At 45.6% G+C, this 22,413-nt stretch overlaps 1 protein-coding gene across 1 annotated transcript in view; it reads left to right on the top strand.

Annotated features, from left to right (window-relative positions):
* The window catches only part of LOC137352707 (uncharacterized), a 213,985-nt gene extending 192,245 nt beyond the window's left edge, over positions 1-21,740 (top strand). Inside the window, exons 5-7 of the mRNA XM_068018438.1 lie at positions 12,126-12,257; positions 15,440-15,580; positions 18,410-21,740. Of these exons, the coding sequence (XP_067874539.1) occupies positions 12,126-12,257; positions 15,440-15,580; positions 18,410-18,465 (329 nt within the window). The 3' untranslated portion in view covers positions 18,466-21,740. The remainder of the gene's footprint in view (positions 1-12,125; positions 12,258-15,439; positions 15,581-18,409) is intronic.
* Positions 21,741-22,413: the final 673 nt, after the last annotated feature.

Genomic DNA, 22,413 nt, shown 5'->3' with positions numbered 1-22,413 from the left:
ATCCCAGTTATGAGTGCTGTCAGTACCATTCCCCTTGGCAATACAAATACTATCCCAGTTATGACTACTGTCAGTACCATTCCCCTTGGCAATTCAAATACTATCCCAGTTATGAGTGCTGTCAGTACCATTCCCCTTGGCAATACAAATACCATCCCAGTTATGAGTGCTGTCAGTACCATTCCCCTTGGCAATACGAATACTATCCCAGTTATGAGTGCTGTCAGTACCATTTCCCTTGGCAATACAAATACTATCCCAGTTATGAGTGCTGTCAGTACCATTTCCCTTGGCAATACAAATACTATCCCAGTTATGAGTGCTGTCAGTACCATTCCCCTTGGCAATACAAATACTATCCCAGTTATGAGTGCTGTCAGTACCATTCCCCTTGGCAATTCAAATACTATCCCAGTTATGAGTGCTGTCAGTACCATTTCCCTTGGCAATACAAATACTATCCCAGTTATGAGTGCTGTCAGTCACATTCCCCTTGGCAATTAAAATACTATCCCAGTTATGAGTGCTGTCAGTACCATTCCCCTTGGCAATACAAATACTATCCCAGTGATGAGTGCTGTCAGTACCATTCCCCTTGGCAAAACAAATACTATCCCAGTTATGAGTGCTGTCAGTACCATTTCCCTTGGCAATACAAATACTATCCCAGTGATGAGTGCTGTCAGTACCATTCCCCTTGGCAAAACAAATACTATCCCAGTGATGAGTGCTGTCAGTACCATTCCCCTTGGCAAAACAAATACTATCCCAGTTATGAGTGCTGTCAGTCACATTCCCCTTGGCAATTAAAATACTATCCCAGTTATGAGTGCTGTCAGTACCATTCCCCTTGGCATGACAACACTGCCCCAGTTATGAGTGCTGTCAGTACCATTCCCCTTGGCAATACAAATACTATCCCAGTTATGAGTGCTGTCAGTACCATTCCCCTTGGCATGACAACACTGCCCCAGTTATGAGTGCTGTCAGTACCATTCCCCTTGGCTTTACAAATACTATCCCAGTTATGAGTGCTGTCAGTACCATTCCCCTTGGCAATACAAATACTATCCCAGTTATGAGTGCTGTCAGTACCATTCCCCTTGGCATGACAACACTGCCCCAGTTATGTGTGCTGTCAGTACCATTCCCCTTGGCTTTACAAATACTATCCCAGTTATGAGTGCTGTCAGTACCATTCCCCTTGGCAATACAAATACTATCCCAGTTATGAGTGCTGTCAGTACCATTCCCCTTGGCAATACAAATACTATCCCAGTTATGAGTGCTGTCAGTACCATTCCCCTTGGCAATACAAATACTATCCCAGTTATGAGTGCTGTCAGTACCATTCCCCTTGGCATGACAACACTGCCCCAGTTATGAGTGCTGTCAGTACCATTCCCCTTGGCTTTACAAATACTATCCCAGTTATGAGTGCTGTCAGTACCATTCCCCTTGGCAATACAAATACTATCCCAGTTATGAGTGCTGTCAGTACCATTCCCCTTGGCAATACAAATACTATCCCAGTTATGAGTGCTGTCATTACCATACCCCTTGGCAATACAAATACTATCCCAGTTATGAGTGCTGTCAGTACCATTCCACTTGGCAATACAAATACTATCCCAGTTATGAGTGCTGTCAGTACCATTCCCCTTGGCAATACAAATACCATCCCAGTTATGAGTGCTGTCAGTACCATTCCCCTTGGCAATACAAATACTATCCCAGTTATGAGTGCTGTCAGTACCATTCCCCTTGGCAATACAAATACTATCCCAGTTATGAGTGCTGTCAGTACCATTCCACTTGGCAATACAAATACTATCCCAGTTATGAGTGCTGTCAGTACCATTCCCCTTGGCAATACAAATACTATCCCAGTTATGAGTGCTGTCAGTACCATTCCACTTGGCAATACAAATTCTATCCCAGTTATGAGTGCTGTCAGTACCATTCCCCTTGGCAATACAAATACCATCCCAGTTATGAGTGCTGTCAGTACCATTCCCCTTGGCTTTACAAACACTGTCCCAGTTATGAGTGCTGTCAGTACCATTCCCCTTGGCAATACAAATACTATCCCAGTTATGAGTGCTGTCAGTACCATTCCCCTTGGCAATACAAATACCATCCCAGTTATGAGTGCTGTCAGTACCATTCCCCTTGGCAATACAAATACCATCCCAGTTATGAGTGCTGTCAGTACTATTCCCCTTGGCAATACAAATACCATCCCAGTTATGAGTGCTGTCATTACCATTCCCCTTGGCTTTACAAACACTGTCCCAGTTATGAGTGCTGTCAGTACCATTCCACTTGGCAATACAAATACTATCCCAGTTATGAGTGCTGTCAGTACCATTCCCCTTGGCAATACAAATACTATCCCAGTTATGAGTGCTGTCAGTACCATTCCCCTTGGCAATACAAATACCATCCCAGTTATGAGTGCTGTCAGTACCATTCCCCTTGGCAATACAAATACCATCCCAGTTATGAGTGCTGTCAGTACCATTCCCCTTGGCAATACAAATACTATCCCAGTTATGAGTGCTGTCAGTACCATTCCCCTTGGCAATACAAATACTATCCCAGTTAGGAGTGCTGTCAGTCACATTCCCCTTGGCAATACAAATACTATCCCAGTTATGAGTGCTGTCAGTACCATTCCCCTTGGCAATACAAATACTATCCCAGTTAGGAGTGCTGTCAGTCACATTCCCCTTGGCAATACAAATACTTTCCCAGTTATGAGTGCTGTCAGTACCATTCCCCTAGGCAATTCAAATACTATCCCAGTTATGAGTGCTGTCAGTACCATTCCCCTTGGCAAAACAAATACTATCCCAGTTATGAGTGCTGTCAGTACCATTCCCCTTGGCAATTCAAATACTATCCCAGTTATGAGTGCTGTCAGTACCATTCCCCTTGGCAATACAAATACTATCCCAGTTCTGAGTGCTGTCAGTACCATTCCCCTTGGCAATACATATACTATCCCAGTTCTGAGTGCTGTCAGTACCATTCCCCTTGGCAATACAAATACTATCCCAGTTATGAGTGCTGTCAGTACCATTCCCCTTGGCAATACAAATACTATCCCAGTTCTGAGTGCTGTCAGTACCATTCCCCTTGGCAATTCAAATACTATCCCAGTTATGAGTGCTGTCAGTACCATTCCCCTTGGCAATACAAATACTATCCCAGTTATGAGTGCTGTCAGTCACATTCCCCTTGGCAACACAAATACTATCCCAGTTATGATTGCTGTCAGTGCCATTCCCCTTGGCAATACAAATACTATCCCAGTTATGAGTGCTGTCAGTACCATTCCCCTTGGCAATTCAAATACTATCCCAGTTATGAGTGCTGTCAGTACCATTCCCCTTGGCAAGACAAACACTGTCCCAGTTATGAGTGCTGTCAGTACCATTCCCCTTGGCAATTCAAATACTATCCCAGTTATGAGTGCTGTCAGTACCATTCCCCTTGGCAATACAAACACTGTCCCAGTTATGAGTGCTGTCAGTACCATTCCCCTTGCCAATTCAAATACTATCCCAGTTATGAGTGCTGTCATTACCATTCCCCTTGGCAATACAAATACTATCCCAGTTATGAGTGCTGTCAGTACCATTCCCCTTGGCAAAACAAATACTATCCCAGTTATGAGTGCTGTCAGTACCATTCCCCTTGGCAATTCAAATACTATCCCAGTTATGAGTGCTGTCAGTACCATTCCCCTTGGCAATTCAAATACTATCCCTGTTATGAGTGCTGTCAGTACCATTCCCCTTGGCAATTCAAATACTATCCCAGTTATGAGTGCTGTCAGTACCATTCCCCTTGGCAAAACAAATACTATCCCAGTTATGAGTGCTGTCAGTACCATTCCCCTTGGCAATTCAAATACTATCCCAGTTATGAGTGCTGTCAGTACCATTCCCCTTGGCAATACAAATACTATCCCAGTTATGAGTGCTGTCAGTACCATTCCCCTTGGCAAAACAAATACTATCCCAGTTATGAGTGCTGTCAGTACCATTCCCCTTGGCAATTCAAATACTATCCCAGTTATGAGTGCTGTCAGTACCATTCCCCTTTGCAATTCAAATACTATCCCAGTTATGAGTGCTGTCAGTACCATTCCCCTTGGCAATTCAAATACTATCCCAGTTATGAGTGCTGTCAGTACTATTCCCCTTGGCTTTACAAACACTGTCCCAGTTATGTGTGCTGTCAGTACCATTCCCCTTGGCAATACAAATACTATCCCAGTTATGAGTGCTGTCAGTACCATTCCCCTTGGCAATACAAATACTATCCCAGTTATGAGTGCTGTCAGTACCATTCCCCTTGGCAATACAAATACTATCCCAGTTATGAGTGCTGTCAGTACCATTCCCCTTGGCAATACAAATACTATCCCAGTTATGAGTGCTGTCAGTACCATTCCCCTTGGCAATACAAATACTATCCCAGTTATGAGTGCTGTCATTACCATTCCCCTTGGCAATACAAATACTATCCCAGTTATGAGTGCTGTCAGTACCATTCCTCTTGGCAATACAAATACTATCCCAGGTATGACTGCTGTCAGTACCATTCCCCCTGGCTATTCAAATACTATCCCAGTTATGAGTGCTGTCAGTACCATTCCCCTTGGCAATTCAAATACTATCCCAGTTCTGAGTGCTGTCAGTACCATTCCCCTTGGCAATACAAATACTATCCCAGTTATGAGTGCTGTCAGTACCATTCCCCTTGGCAATACAAATACTATCCCAGTTATGAGTGCTGTCAGTACCATTCCCCTTGGCAATACAAATACTATCCCAGTTATGAGTGCTGTCAGTTCCATTCCCCTTGGCAATACAATTACTATCCCAGTTATGAGTGCTGTGAGTACCATTCCCCTTGGCAATTCAAATACTATCCCAGTTATGAGTGCTGTCAGTACCATTCCCCTTGGCAATACAAATACTATCCCAGTTATGAGTGCTGTCAGTACCATTCCCCTTGGCAATACAAATACCATCCCAGTTATGAGTGCTGTCAGTACCATTCCCCTTGGCAATACAAATACTATCCCAGTTATGAGTGCTGTCAGTACCATTCCCCTTGGCAATACAAATACTATCCCAGTTATGAGTGCTGTCAGTACCATTCCACTTGGCAATACAAATACTATCCCAGTTATGAGTGCTGTCAGTACCATTCCCCTTGGCAATACAAATACTATCCCAGTTATGAGTGCTGTCAGTACCATTCCACTTGGCAATACAAATACTATCCCAGTTATGAGTGCTGTCAGTACCATTCCCCTTGGCTTTACAAACACTGTCCCAGTTATGAGTGCTGTCAGTACCATTCCCCTTGGCAATTCAAATACTATCCCAGTTATGAGTGCTGTCAGTACCATTCCCTTTGGCAATACAAATACTATCCCAGTTATGAGTGCTGTCAGTACCATTTCCCTTGGCAATACAAATACTATCCCAGTTATGAGTGCTGTCAGTACCATTTCCCTTGGCAATACAAATACTATCCCAGTTATGAGTGCTGTCAGTACCATTCCCCTTGGCAATACAAATACTATCCCAGTTATGAGTGCTGTCAGTACCATTCCCCTTGGCAATTCAAATACTATCCCAGTTATGAGTGCTGTCAGTACCATTCCCCTTGGCAATACAAATACTATCCCAGTTATGAGTGCTGTCAGTACCATTCCCCTTGGCAATACAAATACTATCCCAGTTATGAGTGCTGTCAGTACCATTCCCCTTGGCAATACAAATACTATCCCAGTGATGAGTGCTGTCAGTACCATTCCCCTTGGCAAAACAAATACTATCCCAGTTATGAGTGCTGTCAGTACCATTTCCCTTGGCAATACAAATACTATCCCAGTTAGGAGTGCTGTCAGTCACATTCCCCTTGGCAATTAAAATACTATCCCAGTTATGAGTGCTGTCAGTACCATTCCCCTTGGCAATACAAATACTATCCCAGTGATGAGTGCTGTCAGTACCATTCCCCGTGGCAAAACAAATACTATCCCAGTTATGAGTGCTGTCAGTACCATTCCCCTTGGCAATTCAAATACTATCCCAGTTATGAGTGCTGTCAGTACCATTCCCCTTGGCAATACAAATACTATCCCAGTTATGAGTGCTGTCAGTACCATTCCCCTTGGCATGACAACACTGCCCCAGTTATGAGTGCTGTCAGTACCATTCCCCTTGGCTTTACAAATACTATCCCAGTTATGAGTGCTGTCAGTACCATTCCCCTTGGCAATACAAATACTATCCCAGTTATGAGTGCTGTCATTACCATACCCCTTGGCAATACAAATACTATCCCAGTTATGAGTGCTGTCAGTACCATTCCACTTGGCAATACAAATACTATCCCAGTTATGAGTGCTGTCAGTATCATTCCCCTTGGCAATACAAATACCATCCCAGTTATGAGTGCTGTCAGTACCATTCCCCTTGGCAATACAAATACCATCCCAGTTATGAGTGCTGTCAGTACCATTCCCCTTGGCAATACAAATACTATCCCAGTTATGAGTGCTGTCAGTACCATTCGACTTGGCAATACAAATACTATCCCAGTTATGAGTGCTGTCAGTACCATTCCTCTTGGCATATTCAAATACTATCCCAGTTATGAGTGCTGTCAGTACCATTTCCCTTGGCAATACAAATACTATCCCAGTTATGAGTGCTGTCAGTCACATTCCCCTTGGCAATTAAAATACTATCCCAGTTATGAGTGCTGTCAGTACCATTCCCCTTGGCAATACAAATACTATCCCAGTGATGAGTGCTGTCAGTACCATTCCCCTTGGCAAAACAAATACTATCCCAGTTATGAGTGCTGTCAGTACCATTTCCCTTGGCAATACAAATACTATCCCAGTTAGGAGTGCTGTCAGTCACATTCCCCTTGGCAATTAAAATACTATCCCAGTTATGAGTGCTGTCAGTACCATTCCCCTTGGCAATACAAATACTATCCCAGTGATGAGTGCTGTCAGTACCATTCCCCTTGGCAAAACAAATACTATCCCAGTTATGAGTGCTGTCAGTACCATTCCCCTTGGCAATTCAAATACTATCCCAGTTATGAGTGCTGTCAGTACCATTCCCCTTGGCAATTCAAATACTATCCCAGTTATGAGTGCTGTCAGTACCATTCGTCATGGCAATACAAATACTATCCCAGTTATGAGTGCTGTCAGTACCATTCCCCTTGGCAATACAAATACTATCCCAGTTATGAGTGCTGTCAGTACCATTCCCCTTGGCAATACAAATACTATCCCAGTTATGAGTGCTGTCAGTACCATTCCCCTTGGCATGACAACACTGCCCCAGTTATGAGTGCTGTCAGTACCATTCCCCTTGGCTTTACAAATACTATCCCAGTTATGAGTGCTTTCATTACCATTCCCCTTGGCAATACAAATACTATCCCAGTTATGAGTGCTGTCATTACCATACCCCTTGGCAATACAAATACTATCCCAGTTATGAGTGCTGTCAGTACCATTCCCCTTGGCAATACAAATACCATCCCAGTTATGAGTGCTGTCAGTACCATACCCCTTGGCAATACAAATACCATCCCAGTTATGAGTGCTGTCAGTACCATTCCCCTTGGCAATACAAATACTATCCCATTTATGAGTGCTGTCAGTACCATTCCCCTTGGCAATACAAATACCATCCCAGTTATGAGTGCTGTCAGTACCATTCCCCTTGGCAATTCAAATACTATCCCAGTTATGAGTGCTGTCAGTACCATTCCCCTTGGCAATACAAATACCATCCCAGTTATGAGTGCTGTCAGTACCATTCCCCTTGGCAATACAAATACCATCCCAGTTATGAGTGCTGTCAGTACCATTCCCCTTGGCAATACAAATACCATCCCAGTTATGAGTGCTGTCAGTACCATTCCCCTTGGCAATACAAATACTATCCCAGTTATGAGTGCTGTCAGTCACATTCCCCTTGGCTTTACAAATACTATCCCAGTTATGAGTGCTTTCATTACCATTCCCCTTGGCAATACAAATACTATTCCAGTTATGAGTGCTGTCATTACCATACCCCTTGGCAATACAAATACTATCCCAGTTATGAGTGCTGTCAGTACCATTCCCCTTGGCAATACAAATACCATCCCAGTTATGAGTGCTGTCAGTACCATTCCCCTTGGCAATACAAATACCATCCCAGTTATGAGTGCTGTCAGTACCATTCCCCTTGGCAATACAAATACTATCCCAGTTATGAGTGCTGTCAGTACCATTCCCCTTGGCAATACAAATACCATCCCAGTTATGAGTGCTGTCAGTACCATTCCCCTTGGCAATACAAATACCATCCCAGTTATGAGTGCTGTCAGTACCATTCCCCTTGGCAATACAAATACTATCCCAGTTATGAGTGCTGTCAGTCACATTCCCCTTGGCTTTACAAATACTATCCCAGTTATGAGTGCTTTCATTACCATTCCCCTTGGCAATACAAATACTATCCCAGTTATGAGTGCTGTCATTACCATACCCCTTGGCAATACAAATACCATCCCAGTTATGAGTGCTGTCAGTACCATTCCCCTTGGCAATACAAATACCATCCCAGTTATGAGTGCTGTCAGTACCATTCCCCTTGGCAATACAAATACTATCCCAGTTATGAGTGCTGTCAGTCACATTCCCCTTGGCTTTACAAATACTATCCCAGTTATGAGTGCTTTCATTACCATTCCCCTTGGCAATACAAATACTATCCCAGTTATGAGTGCTGTCATTACCATACCCCTTGGCAATACAAATACTATCCCAGTTATGAGTGCTGTCAGTACCATTCCCCTTGGCAATACAAATACCATCCCAGTTATGAGTGCTGTCAGTACCATTCCCCTTGGCAATACAAATACCATCCCAGTTCTGAGTGCTGTCAGTACCATTCCCCTTGGCAATACAAATACTATCCCATTTATGAGTGCTGTAATTACCATTCCCCTTGGCAATACAAATACTATCCCAGTTATGAGTGCTGTCAGTACCATTCCCCTTGGCAATACAAATACTATCCCAGTTATGAGTGGTGTCAGTTCCATTCCCCTTGGCAATACAAATACTATCCCAGTTATGAGTGCTGTCAGTACCATTCCCCTTGGCAATACAAATACTATCCCAGTTATGAGTGCTGTCAGTACCATTCCCCTTGGCAATACAAATACTATCCCAGTTATGAGTGCTGTCAGTTCCATTCCCCTTGGCAATACAAATACTATCCCAGTTATGAGTGCTGTCAGTACCATTCCCGTTGGCAATACAAATACTATCCCAGTTATGAGTGCTGTCAGTACCATTCGTCATGGCAATACAGATACTATCCCAGTTATGAGTGCTGTCAGTTCCATTCCCCTTGGCAATACAAATACTATCCCTGTTATGAGTGCTGTCAGTACCATTCCCCTTGGCTTTACAAACACTATCCCAGTTATGAGTGCTGTCAGTACCATTCCCCTTGGCAATACAAATACTATCCCAGTTATGAGTGCTGTCAGTACCATTCCCCTTGGCAATACAAATACTATCCCAGTTATGAGTGCTGTCAGTACCATTTCCTTTGGCAATTCAAATACTATCCCAGTTATGAGTGCTGTCAGTACCATTCCCCTTGGCAATACAAATACTATCCCAGTTATGAGTGCTGTCAGTACCATTCCCCTTGGTAATACAAATACTATCCCTGTTATGAGTGCTGTCAGTACCATTCCCCTTGGCAATTCAAATACTATCCCAGTTATGAGTGCTGTCAGTACCATTCCCCTTGGCAATACAAATACTATCCCAGTTATGAGTGCTGTCAGTACCATTTCCTTTGGCAATTCAAATACTATCCCAGTTATGAGTGCTGTCAGTACCATTCCCCTTGGCAATACAAATACTATCCCTGTTATGAGTGCTGTCAGTACCATTTCCTTTGGCAATACAAATACTATCCCAGTTATGAATGCTGTCAGTACCATTCCCCTTGGCAATACAAATACTATCCCAGTTATGAGTGCTGTCAGTACCATTCCCCTTGGCAATACAAATACTATCCCTGTTATGAGTGCTGTCAGTACCATTCCCCTTGGCAATACAAATACTATCCCAGTTATGAGTGCTGTCAGTACCATTCCCCTTGGCAATACAAATACTATCCCAGTTATGAGTGCTGTCATTACCATTCCCCTTGGCTTTATAAATACTATCCCAGTTATGAGTGCTGTCATTACCATTCCCCTTGGCAATACAAATACTATCCCAGTTATGAGTGCTGTCAGTACCATTCCCCTTGGCTTTATAAATACTATCCCAGTTATGAGTGCTGTCAGTTCCATTCCCCTTGACAATACAAATACTATCCCAGTTATGAGTGCTGTCATTACCATTCCCCTTGGCAATACAAATACTATCCCAGTTATGAGTGCTGTCAGTACCATTCCCCTTGGCAATATAAATACTATCCCAGTTATGAGTGCTGTCATTACCATTTCCCTTGGCAATACAAATACTATCCCAGTTATGAGTGCTGTCAGTACCATTCCCCTTGGCTTTATAAATACTATCCCAGTTATGAGTGCTGTCAGTTCCATTCCCCTTGACAATACAAATACTATCCCAGTTATGAGTGCTGTCATTACCATTCCCCTTGGCAATACAAATACTATCCCAGTTATGAGTGCTGTCAGTACCATTCCCCTTGGCAATATAAATACTATCCCAGTTATGAGTGCTGTCATTACCATTCCCCTTGGCAATACAAATACTATCCCAGTTATGAGTGCTGTCAGTACCATTCCCCTTGGCAATATAAATACTATCCCAGTTATGAGTGCTGTCATTACCATTTCCCTTGGCAATACAAATACTATCCCAGTTATGAGTGCTGTCAGTACCATTCCCCTTGGCAATACAAATACTATCCCAGTTATGAGTGCTGTCATTACCATTCCCCTTGGCAATACAAATACTATCCCAGTTATGAGTGCTGTCAGTACCATTCCCCTTGGCAATATAAATACTATCCCAGTTATGAGTGCTGTCATTACCATTTCCCTTGGCAATACAAATACTATCCCAGTTATGAGTGCTGTCAGTACCATTCCCCTTGGCTTTATAAATACTATCCCAGTTATGAGTGCTGTCAGTTCCATTCCCCTTGACAATACAAATACTATCCCAGTTATGAGTGCTGTCATTACCATTCCCCTTGGCAATACAAATACTATCCCAGTTATGAGTGCTGTCAGTACCATTCCCCTTGGCAATATAAATACTATCCCAGTTATGAGTGCTGTCATTACCATTTCCCTTGGCAATACAAATACTATCCCAGTTATGAGTGCTGTCAGTACCATTCCCCTTGGCAATATAAATACTATCCCAGTTATGAGTGCTGTCATTACCATTCCCCTTGGCAATACAAATACTATCCCAGTTATGAGTGCTGTCAGTACCATTCCCCTTGGCAATACAAATACTATCCCAGTTATGAGTGCTGTCAGTACCATTCCCCTTGGCAATACAAATACTATCCCAGTTATGAGAGCTGTCAGTACCATTCCCCTTGGCAATACAAATACCATCCCAGTTATGAGTGCTGTCAGTACCATTCCCCTTGGCAATACAAATACTATCCCAGTTATGAGTGCTGTCAGTACCATTCCCCTTGGCAATACTCTGACCAGTGGTAGGAGGATTGTTAACCAGAGGAAATCGATAATAGAGAAGTGAGAAATGAATTGGTTTAGTTGTCATGATCTGACTTCACTGTCTGAAAGATTCAATAGTTAATTTCTCAACAGAACTGGATAAATGTGGGTCGAGATCAGGCAGAGTGCGATCAATTGGATAGATCTTTCAGAGATCCCACAGAGTGTCAGTGGACCAAACAGACTCTATTTGCTGTGTTATTCTATATTACCACTTATTAATTGATCTAATTACACAGAATTTTTAAAATCCATAGATCTAGAAATTCTTCGTCTCCAAATCAATGTTTAGAGATCTTTAATATTCTGTGTTCACTTTTCAGAAGCAGATACCAGACTGAATGGCCTGCAGTGTTTTGGAAATTCACCTGAAGCCAAAGACGGCCATCCAATCATTGTGAAATGTACTGGGATAGAGGTTCACTGCATCGAAACCAGCATCAAAGTGCCCAGTTGTAAGTTTAACAGCTAAAGAGTCACAGTAACAGCTTCAACTGGTTTGTTAATGTCAGGGCACATAGAAACATAGAAAATCGGAGCAGGATTAGGCCATTTGGTCCTTCGAGTCTGCTCCGCCATTCATTATGATCATGGGTGATCATCCAACTCAGTAACCTGTTCCGGCTTTTGCCCCATACCCTTTGATCCCTTTAGACCCAAGAGCTATATCTAACTCCTTCTTGAAAACATACAATGTTTCGGCCTCAACTCCTTTCTGTGGTAGCAAATTCCATAGGCTCACCACTCTCTGGGTGAAGAAATTTCTCCTCATCTCAGCCCTGAAAGGTTTACCCTGTATCCTTAGACTATGACCCCTGGTTTTGGACTCCCCCACCATCGGGAACATCCTTCCTGCATCTACCCTGTCAATTCCTGTTCGAATTTTATCGGTTTCTATGAGATCCCCCCTCACTCTTCTGAACTCCAGCGAATATAATCCAAACCGACTCAATCTCTCCTCATATGTCAGTCCTGCCATCCCAGGAATCAGTCTGGTAAACCTTCACTGCACTCCCTCTATAGCAAGAACATCCTTCCTCAGATAAGGAGACCAAAACTGCACACAATATTCCAGGTGTGGCCTCACCAAGGCCCTGTATAATTGCAGCAAGACATCCCTGCTCCTGTACTCAAATCCTCTCGCTATGAAGGCCAACATACCATTTGCCTTTTTTACCACCTGTTGCACCTGCATGCTTACCTTCAGCAACTGGTGTACGAGAACACCCAGGTCTCGCTGCATATTCCCCTCTCTCAGTTTATAGCCATTCAGATAATAATCTGCCTTCCTGTTTTTGCTACCAATGTGGATAACCTCACATTGATCCTCATTATACTGCATCTGCCATGTATTAGCCCACTCACTCAACTTGTCTAAATCACCCTGAAGCCTCTCTGCATCCTCCTCACAACTTACCCTTCCACCCAATTTTGTGTCATTACAGCAATGTGGTTGACTCTTACATGCCCTCTGAAATGGCCTAGCAAGCCACTCAGTTGTACCTAACTGCTACGAAGTCAATGAAAAGGAATGAAACCGGACGGACCACCCGGCATCGGCCTAGGCACCGAAAACGCCTTCACTGTCGCTGGGTCAAAATCCTGGAACTCCCTTCCTAACAGCACTGTGGGTGTACCTACCCCACACGGACTGCAGCGGTTCAAGAAGGCAGCTCACCACCACCGTCTCAAGGGCAATTAGGGATGGGCAATAAATGCTGGCCTAGCCAGTGACGCCCACATCCCATGAATGAATAAAAAAAAAATCTGCAAATTTGGAGATAGTACATTTAGTTCCCTCATCTAAATTATTAATGTATACGTTCCTCATTTGATGAAAGGGACAGCGTGGTGAGACATGCGAGCCAAATTTAAGTGAGGGGGGGTAGTAACTGAGTGCAATGAGACAGGGACACCAGCAGATGGAGATGGTGAGAGGGGGACAGTAACTGCAGTGAGACAGGGACACCAGCAGATGGAGATGGTGAGAGGGGGCCAGTAACTGCAGCGAGACAGGGACACCAGCAGATGGCGATCGTGACAAGGGGCAATAATTGGGTGCAGTGAGACAGGGATACCAGCAAATGGAGATGGTGAGAGGGGGACAGTAACTGCACTGAGACAGGGACACCAGCAGATGGAGATGGTGAGAGGGGGACAGTAACTGCACTGAGACAGGGACACCAGCAGATGGAGATGGTGAAAGGGGGACAGTAACTGCACTGAGACAGGGACACCAGCAGATGGAGATGGTGAGAGGGGGACAGTAACTGCACTGAGACAGGGACACCAGCAGATGGAGATGGTGAGAGGGGGACAGTAACTGCACTGAGACAGGGACACCAGCAGATGGAGATGGTGAAAGGGGGACAGTAACTGCACTGAGACAGGGACACCAGCAGATGGCGATCGTGACAAGGGGCAATAATTGGGTGCAGTGAGACAGGGATACCAGCAGATGGAGATGGTGAGATGGGGACAGTAACTGCACTGAGACAGGGACACCAGCAGATGGAGATAGTGAAAGGGGGACAGTAACTGCACTGAGACAGGGACACCAGCAGATGGAGATGGTGAGATGGGGACAGTAACTGCACTGAGACAGGGACACCAGCAGATGGAGATGGTGAGATGTGGACAGTAACTGCACTGAGACAGGGACACCAGCAGATGGAGATGGTGAGAGGGGGACAGTAACTGCACTGAGACAGGGATACCAGCAGATGGAGATGGTGAGAGGGGGACAGTAACTGCACTGAGACAGGGACACCAGCAGATGGAGATGGTGAGATGGGGACAGTAACTGCACTGAGACAGGGACACCAGCAGATGGAGATGGTGAGATGGGGACAGTAACTGCACTGAGACAGGGACACCAGCAGATGGAGATGGTGAGAGGGGGACAGTAACTGCACTGAGACAGGGATACCAGCAGATGGAGATGGTGAGAGGGGGACAGTAACTGCACTGAGACAGGGACACCAGCAGATGGAGATGGTGAGAGGGGGACAGTAACTGCACTGAGACAGGGACACCAGCAGATGGAGATGGTGAGAGGGGGACAGTAACTGCACTGAGACAGGGACACCAGCAGATGGAGATTGTGAGATGGGGACAGTAACTGCACTGAGACAGGGACACCAGCAGATGGAGATGGTGAGATGGGGACAGTAACTGCACTGAGACAGGGACACCAGCAGATGGAGATGGTGAGAGGGGGACAGTAATTGCACTGAGACAGGGACACCAGCAGATGGAGATGGTGAGAGGGGGACAGTAACTGCACTGAGACAGGGACACCAGCAGATGGAGATGGTGAGAGGGGGACAGTAACTGCACTGAGACAGGGACACCAGCAGATGGAGATGGTGATTAGGTTTAATATTTAATAAGCTTCCACTCACTTTTCAGACTCTGCAATTCTCTCCCCATCCACTCCTATCCTGTCCTTTCCTCCCATCTAGAATAGCAGCTCTCTGAGCAGTAGTAAAATATCAGTAGCTGTGCAGTATTGAACCTGACCTGAACTCTAATCCAGGTCTTTAGACTTTGTTCTTAATCCACGAATAGTTTCAGTTTTGTGCTCTTGGTGTTGTGCAGTTTCTCTGAATGACTCTGTCTTTCTCTTAACCAACAGTGGGGACTGTGATCGAAATCAATGGTTGTGCATCCAAGAACCTTTGCCAAACTGTCGAAACTTCACAATTGGGGATAGAGATCATTCACCATCCCAACTGTTGTGAGGACAACCTGTGTAATAAGGGCAGGAACCTTCCAGGTAATAGTAACAAGCACCGTGCAAAGGTGGATTCCCAATGGCTTTTTATTTAACGTGAAAATCCGTAGTGTGGGTAAGTTGACTCACCACCTCCCTCCCCTTTCACAACCCCTCCCCACCATGCCTGTCTCACTCAGATCTGTTTCACACAGCCGTCCCATCATCTCCTCCCCTGACCATTGTCCATCCCCATCCAATCTGCAACACTCCTGTCCCACCACTTCAGTTTATGACTTGACAGGATATGGCGGACAACTGGTTTAGTATCCACTGCCAGATCTGGCTGAAGCATGTAAAGCGCTGTCAGATCCTGGCCTTGTCAGCTAAAACTATTCCAGCATCATCCTGGAATGTAAAGATAACCTCCGGCCTCTTTTCTCTGCTGCCAAACCATCTACTAAAACCCCTCTCCCCGTCTCCTCCAACCTCACCACCAACAACAACTGCCAGGAGCTCATGGATTTCTTTGTCATTCAGACTGAGACCATCCAATCAGCTGCCTCTGCCACTTCCCTACTTTCCCCTCGGCCACCGAACCAAACTTCCTGCAAGGTTTCCTCCTCCCCAAACCCTGAACTCACATCCTTTTCTAGTTTCTCTCCTCTCTGCCCTCATGCCCTCTCTGAGCTCATCTTGTCCACGAGACCCACCTCCTGCTCCCTCGACCCTATTCCCATTAAACCGCCGACCCTCCCACTTAACTCCCTGGCTCCCATGCTGGCTGATATTGTTAAAGATTCTCCCTCTTCATGGTCTGTCCCTCTCTCCTTCAAATATGCTGCCATTACCCCTCCTCAATAAAATCAACCACTGACCCCTCCATCCTTTCAATCTACCATCCCATCTCCAACGTCTGCTTCCTCTCTAATGTCCTTGACCATGTTGTCAGCTCCTAAATCAGTTCACACTTTTCCCAGAACTCCAATCTTAAATCCCCCCAATCAGGTTTCTGCTTGTCACAGTACTACTGAAATACATGCTCACAAAGTCAGAAATTAGATCCCATATGACTAAAGTCAGAAATAAACCCCCAGTGTGGCACTGGATTCAGAAATGAACCCCCAATGTGGGCACTGGGTTCAGTAATAAACCCCCTAATGTTGGCACTGGATTCAGTAATAAACCCCCTAATGTGGGCACTGGGTTCAGTAATAACCCCCCTGATGTGGGCACTGGATTCAGTAATAATCCCCCTGATGTGGGCACTGGATTCAGTAATAAACCCCCTGATGTGGGCACTGGATTCAGTAATAATCCCCCTGATGTGGGCACTGGATTCAGTAATAAACCCCCTGATGTAGGCACTGGATTCAGTAATAAACCCCCGGTGTGGGCACTGGATTCAGAAATAAACCCCCGGTGTGGGCACTGGATTCAGAAATAAATGCCCAATGTGGGCACTGGATTCAGGAATAAACCCCCTGATGTGGGCTTGGATTCAGTAATAAACCCCCTGATGTAGGCACTGGATTCAGTAATAAACCCTTGGTGTGGGCACTGGATTCAGAAATGAACTCCCAATGTGGGCACTGGATTCAGAAATAAATGCCCAATGTGGGCACTGGTTTCAGAAATAAACCCCCAGTGTGGGCACTGGATTCAGAAATAAATGCCCAATGTGGGCACTGGATTCAGAAATAAACGCCCAATGTGGGCACTGGATTCAGAAATAAACGCCCAGTGTGGGCACTGGATTCAGAAATAAACCCCCAGTGTGGGCACTGGTTTCAGAAATAAACCCCCAGTGTGGGCACTGGTTTCAGAAATAAACCCCCAGTGTGGGCACTGGATTCAGAAATAAACGCCCAATGTGGGCACTGGATTCAGAAATAAACGCCCAATGTGGGCACTGGATTCAGAAATAAACCCCCAATGTGGGCACCGGATTCAGAAATAAACCCCCAATGTGGGCACTGGATTCAGAAATAAACGCCCAATGTGGGCACTGGATTCAGAAATAAACGCCCAGTGTGGGCACTGGATTCAGAAATAAACCCCCAGTGTGGGCACTGGTTTCAGAAATAAACCCCCAGTGTGGGCACTGGTTTCAGAAATAAACCCCCAGTGTGGGCACTGGATTCAGAAATAAACGCCCAATGTGGGCACTGGATTCAGAAATAAACGCCCAATGTGGGCACTGGATTCAGAAATAAACCCCCAATGTGGGCACCGGATTCAGAAATAAACCCCCAATGTGGGCACTGGTTTCAGAAATAAACCCCCAGTGTGGGCACTGGTTTCAGAAATAAACCCCCAGTGTGGGCACAGGACTCAGAAATAAACCCCCAGTGTGGGCACAGGACTCAGAAATAAACCCCCAGTGTGGGCACAGGACTCAGAAATAAACCCCACACTGCAGCATTGAATAGAATTATTAATGGTTATAAGACTTTCGAGGATTTGATGGTCTCCCACAACACAATGGGTTCCAGGGCCTCACCCCTCCCGATATCCACCATCTCCTGCAGCCCTGCAACCCTCTGAGATCTCTGCAATCCACCATTGGCAGCTAGGCCTTCAGCCCCCCAGCATTGGAATTCCCTCCCTTCGCCCCTCCGCCCTCTCACTCCTCCTGTAATATGCCTCTTATAACCTACTCGGTTGACCAAGCTTTTGGTTTACTCTCCTAATATCGCCTCACATGGCTCAATGTCAGTTTTTGCTAGATTTACACTCCTTTTAACCGCCTTTTGCGGCCCTACTACTTTAAAGGCGCTGCATAAATGCAAATTGGCTTCTGTGATATTGCAATTCAATTTTTTTTATGTGTTTGCACTTTTAAAGCGATTTACTTCAATTTATTGTACTTCATGTATTTATTTCTCACAGGCAGTGGGATTTGGCTGTCCATCCTCACAGTAGTAGCAGTTACAACATTGCTGTGAATGGTGATATGATGTGACTACACTCCTCCAGATCTGCAGCTCAGCGCTTTCCACTTCTGCTTTTGACCTTCCTTCCTCACAACAGCATGTTTAAAAATCGAATCCCAAACCAGTAATAGTATTGATCAGCAGCATTTCCTGACTCCTCATTGTGCTTTGATTTACTGGCGACTGTTCCTGCAGGTTGTAACTGGGACACTTTGGGAATGAAACGGATGTGAATGTTGTAATATTTTGCTCCACGCTGTAATGCACAGATTTATTTGCAGATTCTCAGCACTGATGTTAATGGGTTGGATTTAATGGCAGCCCCACCCCCACTCCCCAGCCCTAGAGATGGGTTAGGGGTCGTGGGAGCCCATAGAATGATGATGGGGGTATGGGGCATAGAGGGCCCTTCACCCTCCTGTTGCACCAGGCTTTAGTCAGGGCTGGGATAGACCGAAGGCACCTTCCCACCCAGAGACCAATTGAGGCCCTTAAGAGGCCTAATAAGAGCCACTAAGGGCCTCAATGCAAGATGTGGCCCACGGAGGGCCCCCAGCAGAAAACAGCCCACTTCTCTGAACCCTCCACCCCCTTGCACCCAACGCCCACCCTCCCTTCCCCCATCACTGGGGCAGGCCATATTGGCCGCGGTGACCCCGCCTCACTTAGCTGGGGCCCGGGTCCCCAGTGCTGGGCCTGGTTCCAAGGCCTCTTGCGGTCCCGGCAGTGGCCACCGCTCCCAGTGGTGCTGCTGTTACTACTGAGCTGCTAGCTCTCCGATTGGCGGCAACTCTTGGATGCAGGATCCCTGTATTTAAAGGGAGGGGGATCCCAGCACCAGGTAGTTAAGTGCCTGAGTGGCATTAAATAGAGCTGAGGGTCAGGGGGGGAGTTCTGAATGGCCAAGGCAGGGTTTCCACTGTCTTTTCTGCCGGTGCCGGGCGCCCTGCTGGTTCCACTAAATTCAGCCCAATATGTTGACACTGAATTTGAAATGTTGCACTTTTTCCTATTTCTGGAGATACTATGGTATTAATGAAAGTTTGACACATGCCTGTGATGGTGAGCTATGCCTGAACTTCTCTCTCTCTCTCTCTCTCTCTCTCTCTCACTTCCTGTGCTGCTTGTCCAATCTTGGTCAGTTATCCCATTCTTTATACCCTGCCCCGGATGGAAGCGTCTGATTGGCTTCTTGGAGATGGATGGCCAAAGGCTCCATTCATTTCCCAACCACAGTTGCCTTAGCAGTGAGCTCAAGCAGATCGGGATCAAAAATGGGAATTCTGGCTGGTGTATCTCTCTCAGTCTTGGTGCATTGAGTCTGACTGAAGGAATGAAAGGAAGAATTTAAAAAATGATGGAAGGCTTGAGGGAATGAATGAAAGAAGGAAGGATAAATAAAGTCTTCCAATATTACAGCACTTTCATCACCTTAGCACATCCAAGAGATTCTTTCTATCTGATGAAGTACTTTTGAAGTGTAGTCACTCTTGTGATGTAGTAAAAGCCAATTTGTGCACAACAAGGTCCCACAGGCAACAATGAAATAACTCGTGTTACATATTGGTTGAACAATAATATTGGCCAGGACACAGGAAAGAACTTCTCTGTTCCCATTCCCATGGAATCTTTTATGTCCCCCGAGAGGGCAGATGGGATCTTTGATTTAATGTGTTTTCTGAAAGATGGCGTATCCAACAGTGTAGCACCCCTTCAGTATTGCACTGGGAGTGTCTACCTAGATTATGGGCTCAAATCTATGGATTGGAGGTAACTTCAAGCTTGCCAAGTGCAGAATTGCGTATAAAAGTGTTTGTGCTCTCATAAGGGCTACAATGATAGCATACATACCTACATTTATTGTCTTCTTCTTCTTTGGCCTCCTTATCTCGAGAGACAATGGGTAAGCGCCTGGAGGTGGTCAGTGGTGTGTGGAGCAGCGCCTGGAGTGGCTATAAAGGCCAATTCTAGAGTGACAGGCTGTTCCACAGGTGCTGCAGAAAAAATTGTTTGTCAGGGCTGTTACACAGTTGGCTCTCTCCTTGCGCTTCTGTCTTTTTTCCTGCCAACTGCTAAGTCTCTTCGACTCGCCACACTTTAGCCCCGCCTTTATGGCTGCCCGCCAGCTCTGGCGAACGCTGGCAACTGACTCCCACGGCTTGTGATCAATGTCACAGGACTTCATGTCGCGTTTGCAGACGTCTTTAAAGCGCAGACATGGATGGCCGGTGGGTCTGATACCAGTGACAAGCTCGCTGTACAATGTGTCTTTGGGGATCCTGCCATCTTCCATGCGGCTCACATGGCCAAGCCATCTCAAGCGCCGCTGACGCAGTAGTGTGTACAAGCTGGGGATGTTGGCCGCCTCAAGGGCTTCTGTGTTGGAGATACGGCCCTGCCACCTGATGCCAAGGATTCTCCGGAGGCAGCGAAGATGGAATGAATTGAGACGTCGCTCTTGGCTGAGGTACGTTGTCCAGGCCTCGCTGCCATAGAGCAAGGTATTGAGGACTCAGGCTTGATACACTCGGACTTTTGTGTTCCGTGTCAGTGGGCCATTTTCCCACACTCTCTTGGCCAGTCTGGACATAGCAGTGGAAGCCTTTCCCATACGCTTGTTGATTTCTGCATCTAGAGACAGGTTACTGGTGATAGTTGAGCCTAGGTAGATGAACTCTTGAACCACTTCCAGAGTGAGGTCACCGATATTGATAGTTGGAGCATTTCTGATGTCCTGTCCCATGATGTTTGTTTTCTTGAGGCTGATGGTTAGGCCAAATTCATTGCAGGCAGCCGCAAACCTGTCGAGGAGACTCTGCAGGCACTCTTCAGTGTGAGATGTTAAAGCAGCATCGTCAGCAAAGAGGAGTTCCCTGATGAGTACTTTGGTCTTCGCTTTTAGACGGGCAAGGTTCAACAACCTGCCCCCTGATTTTGTGTGGAGGAAAATTCCTTCTTCTGAAGACTTGAACGCATGAGAGAGCAGCAGGGAGAAGAAGATCCCAAACAGTGTAGGTGTGAAAACACAGCCCTGTAAATGTTACTCTGCTTGTAATGTGCTTTACGTGCTGAGGGAAATAATAAAGATGTTGTACCTGAAACATTCTGTCACTACCCAAATAAAAACAGAGTGTGCTTCCTTTTGCTAACATTTTGGTGAGCCAGACATAGCCGGAATTGGTGGTTTTTTGAAAACTGGGAGCCTGAAGTAAAAGCGGAACCATCAATAAATCAACTGCAAGCAAGCTGTGGGATGTGAGGGTCCCCCTGTGGAGTCTCACTGAGGTTGAGAGCCGTACTCTGGATGTAACAGAAATGAGTAATTCAACACCAAATAATGTGTCAAAACAGTAATTTTATTAAGTAATGATTGAACAAGTGTTCATGATAAAAATAAGTAAAGATGGTTTGATTAAGAGGAAGAAAAAAAAAAGTGTGGAAGAACAACAATCTTCTAGCACATCTCCTCGAACACCAGATTAGTCTGTTCACCACACTTCCCTAAAATGAGACTGTTCCCCATTCGGTACATCTATCAGCAAGTCCCCGGAGAACCTTGCACGGGGGTGGACTCTGCAGTCAGTTGCTCTGTCGATGTCCCTTCCTCTGTAGTTTTCTGTGGTTGACTAGTCTACTCAGGCTGCAGCCCCGAATGTTTTTGTTAAAGCCTGGAATTACATCAAACGAGTTTAAATCCACCACCAAGCACATTTGTGCTTTTTTTTTGGCGTGTTTATTTTCCGGCAGTGCGGTGAAGCACTCTTTTTCTGCTGCAGTGGCTTTTGCATTCGAGGTGGAGGTGAACCGTTGCCCGCTATTGTGTGACCATACCGAACATTGCAGCTTGTGCAGAACAGTGTGGTGAGAGCGGGCAGTAACTTGGGTGCAATGAGACAAGGACACCAGCAGATGGAGATGGTGCGAAGGGACAGTAACTGCAGTGAGACAGGGACACCAGCA

The sequence above is a fragment of the Heterodontus francisci genome, chromosome 39 (assembly GCF_036365525.1).
Source record: "Heterodontus francisci isolate sHetFra1 chromosome 39, sHetFra1.hap1, whole genome shotgun sequence".
Lineage (NCBI taxonomy): Eukaryota > Metazoa > Chordata > Chondrichthyes > Heterodontiformes > Heterodontidae > Heterodontus > Heterodontus francisci.
The sequence above is the reverse complement of the archived record's forward strand: the minus strand, read 5'-3'. Positions and strand labels throughout refer to the sequence as shown.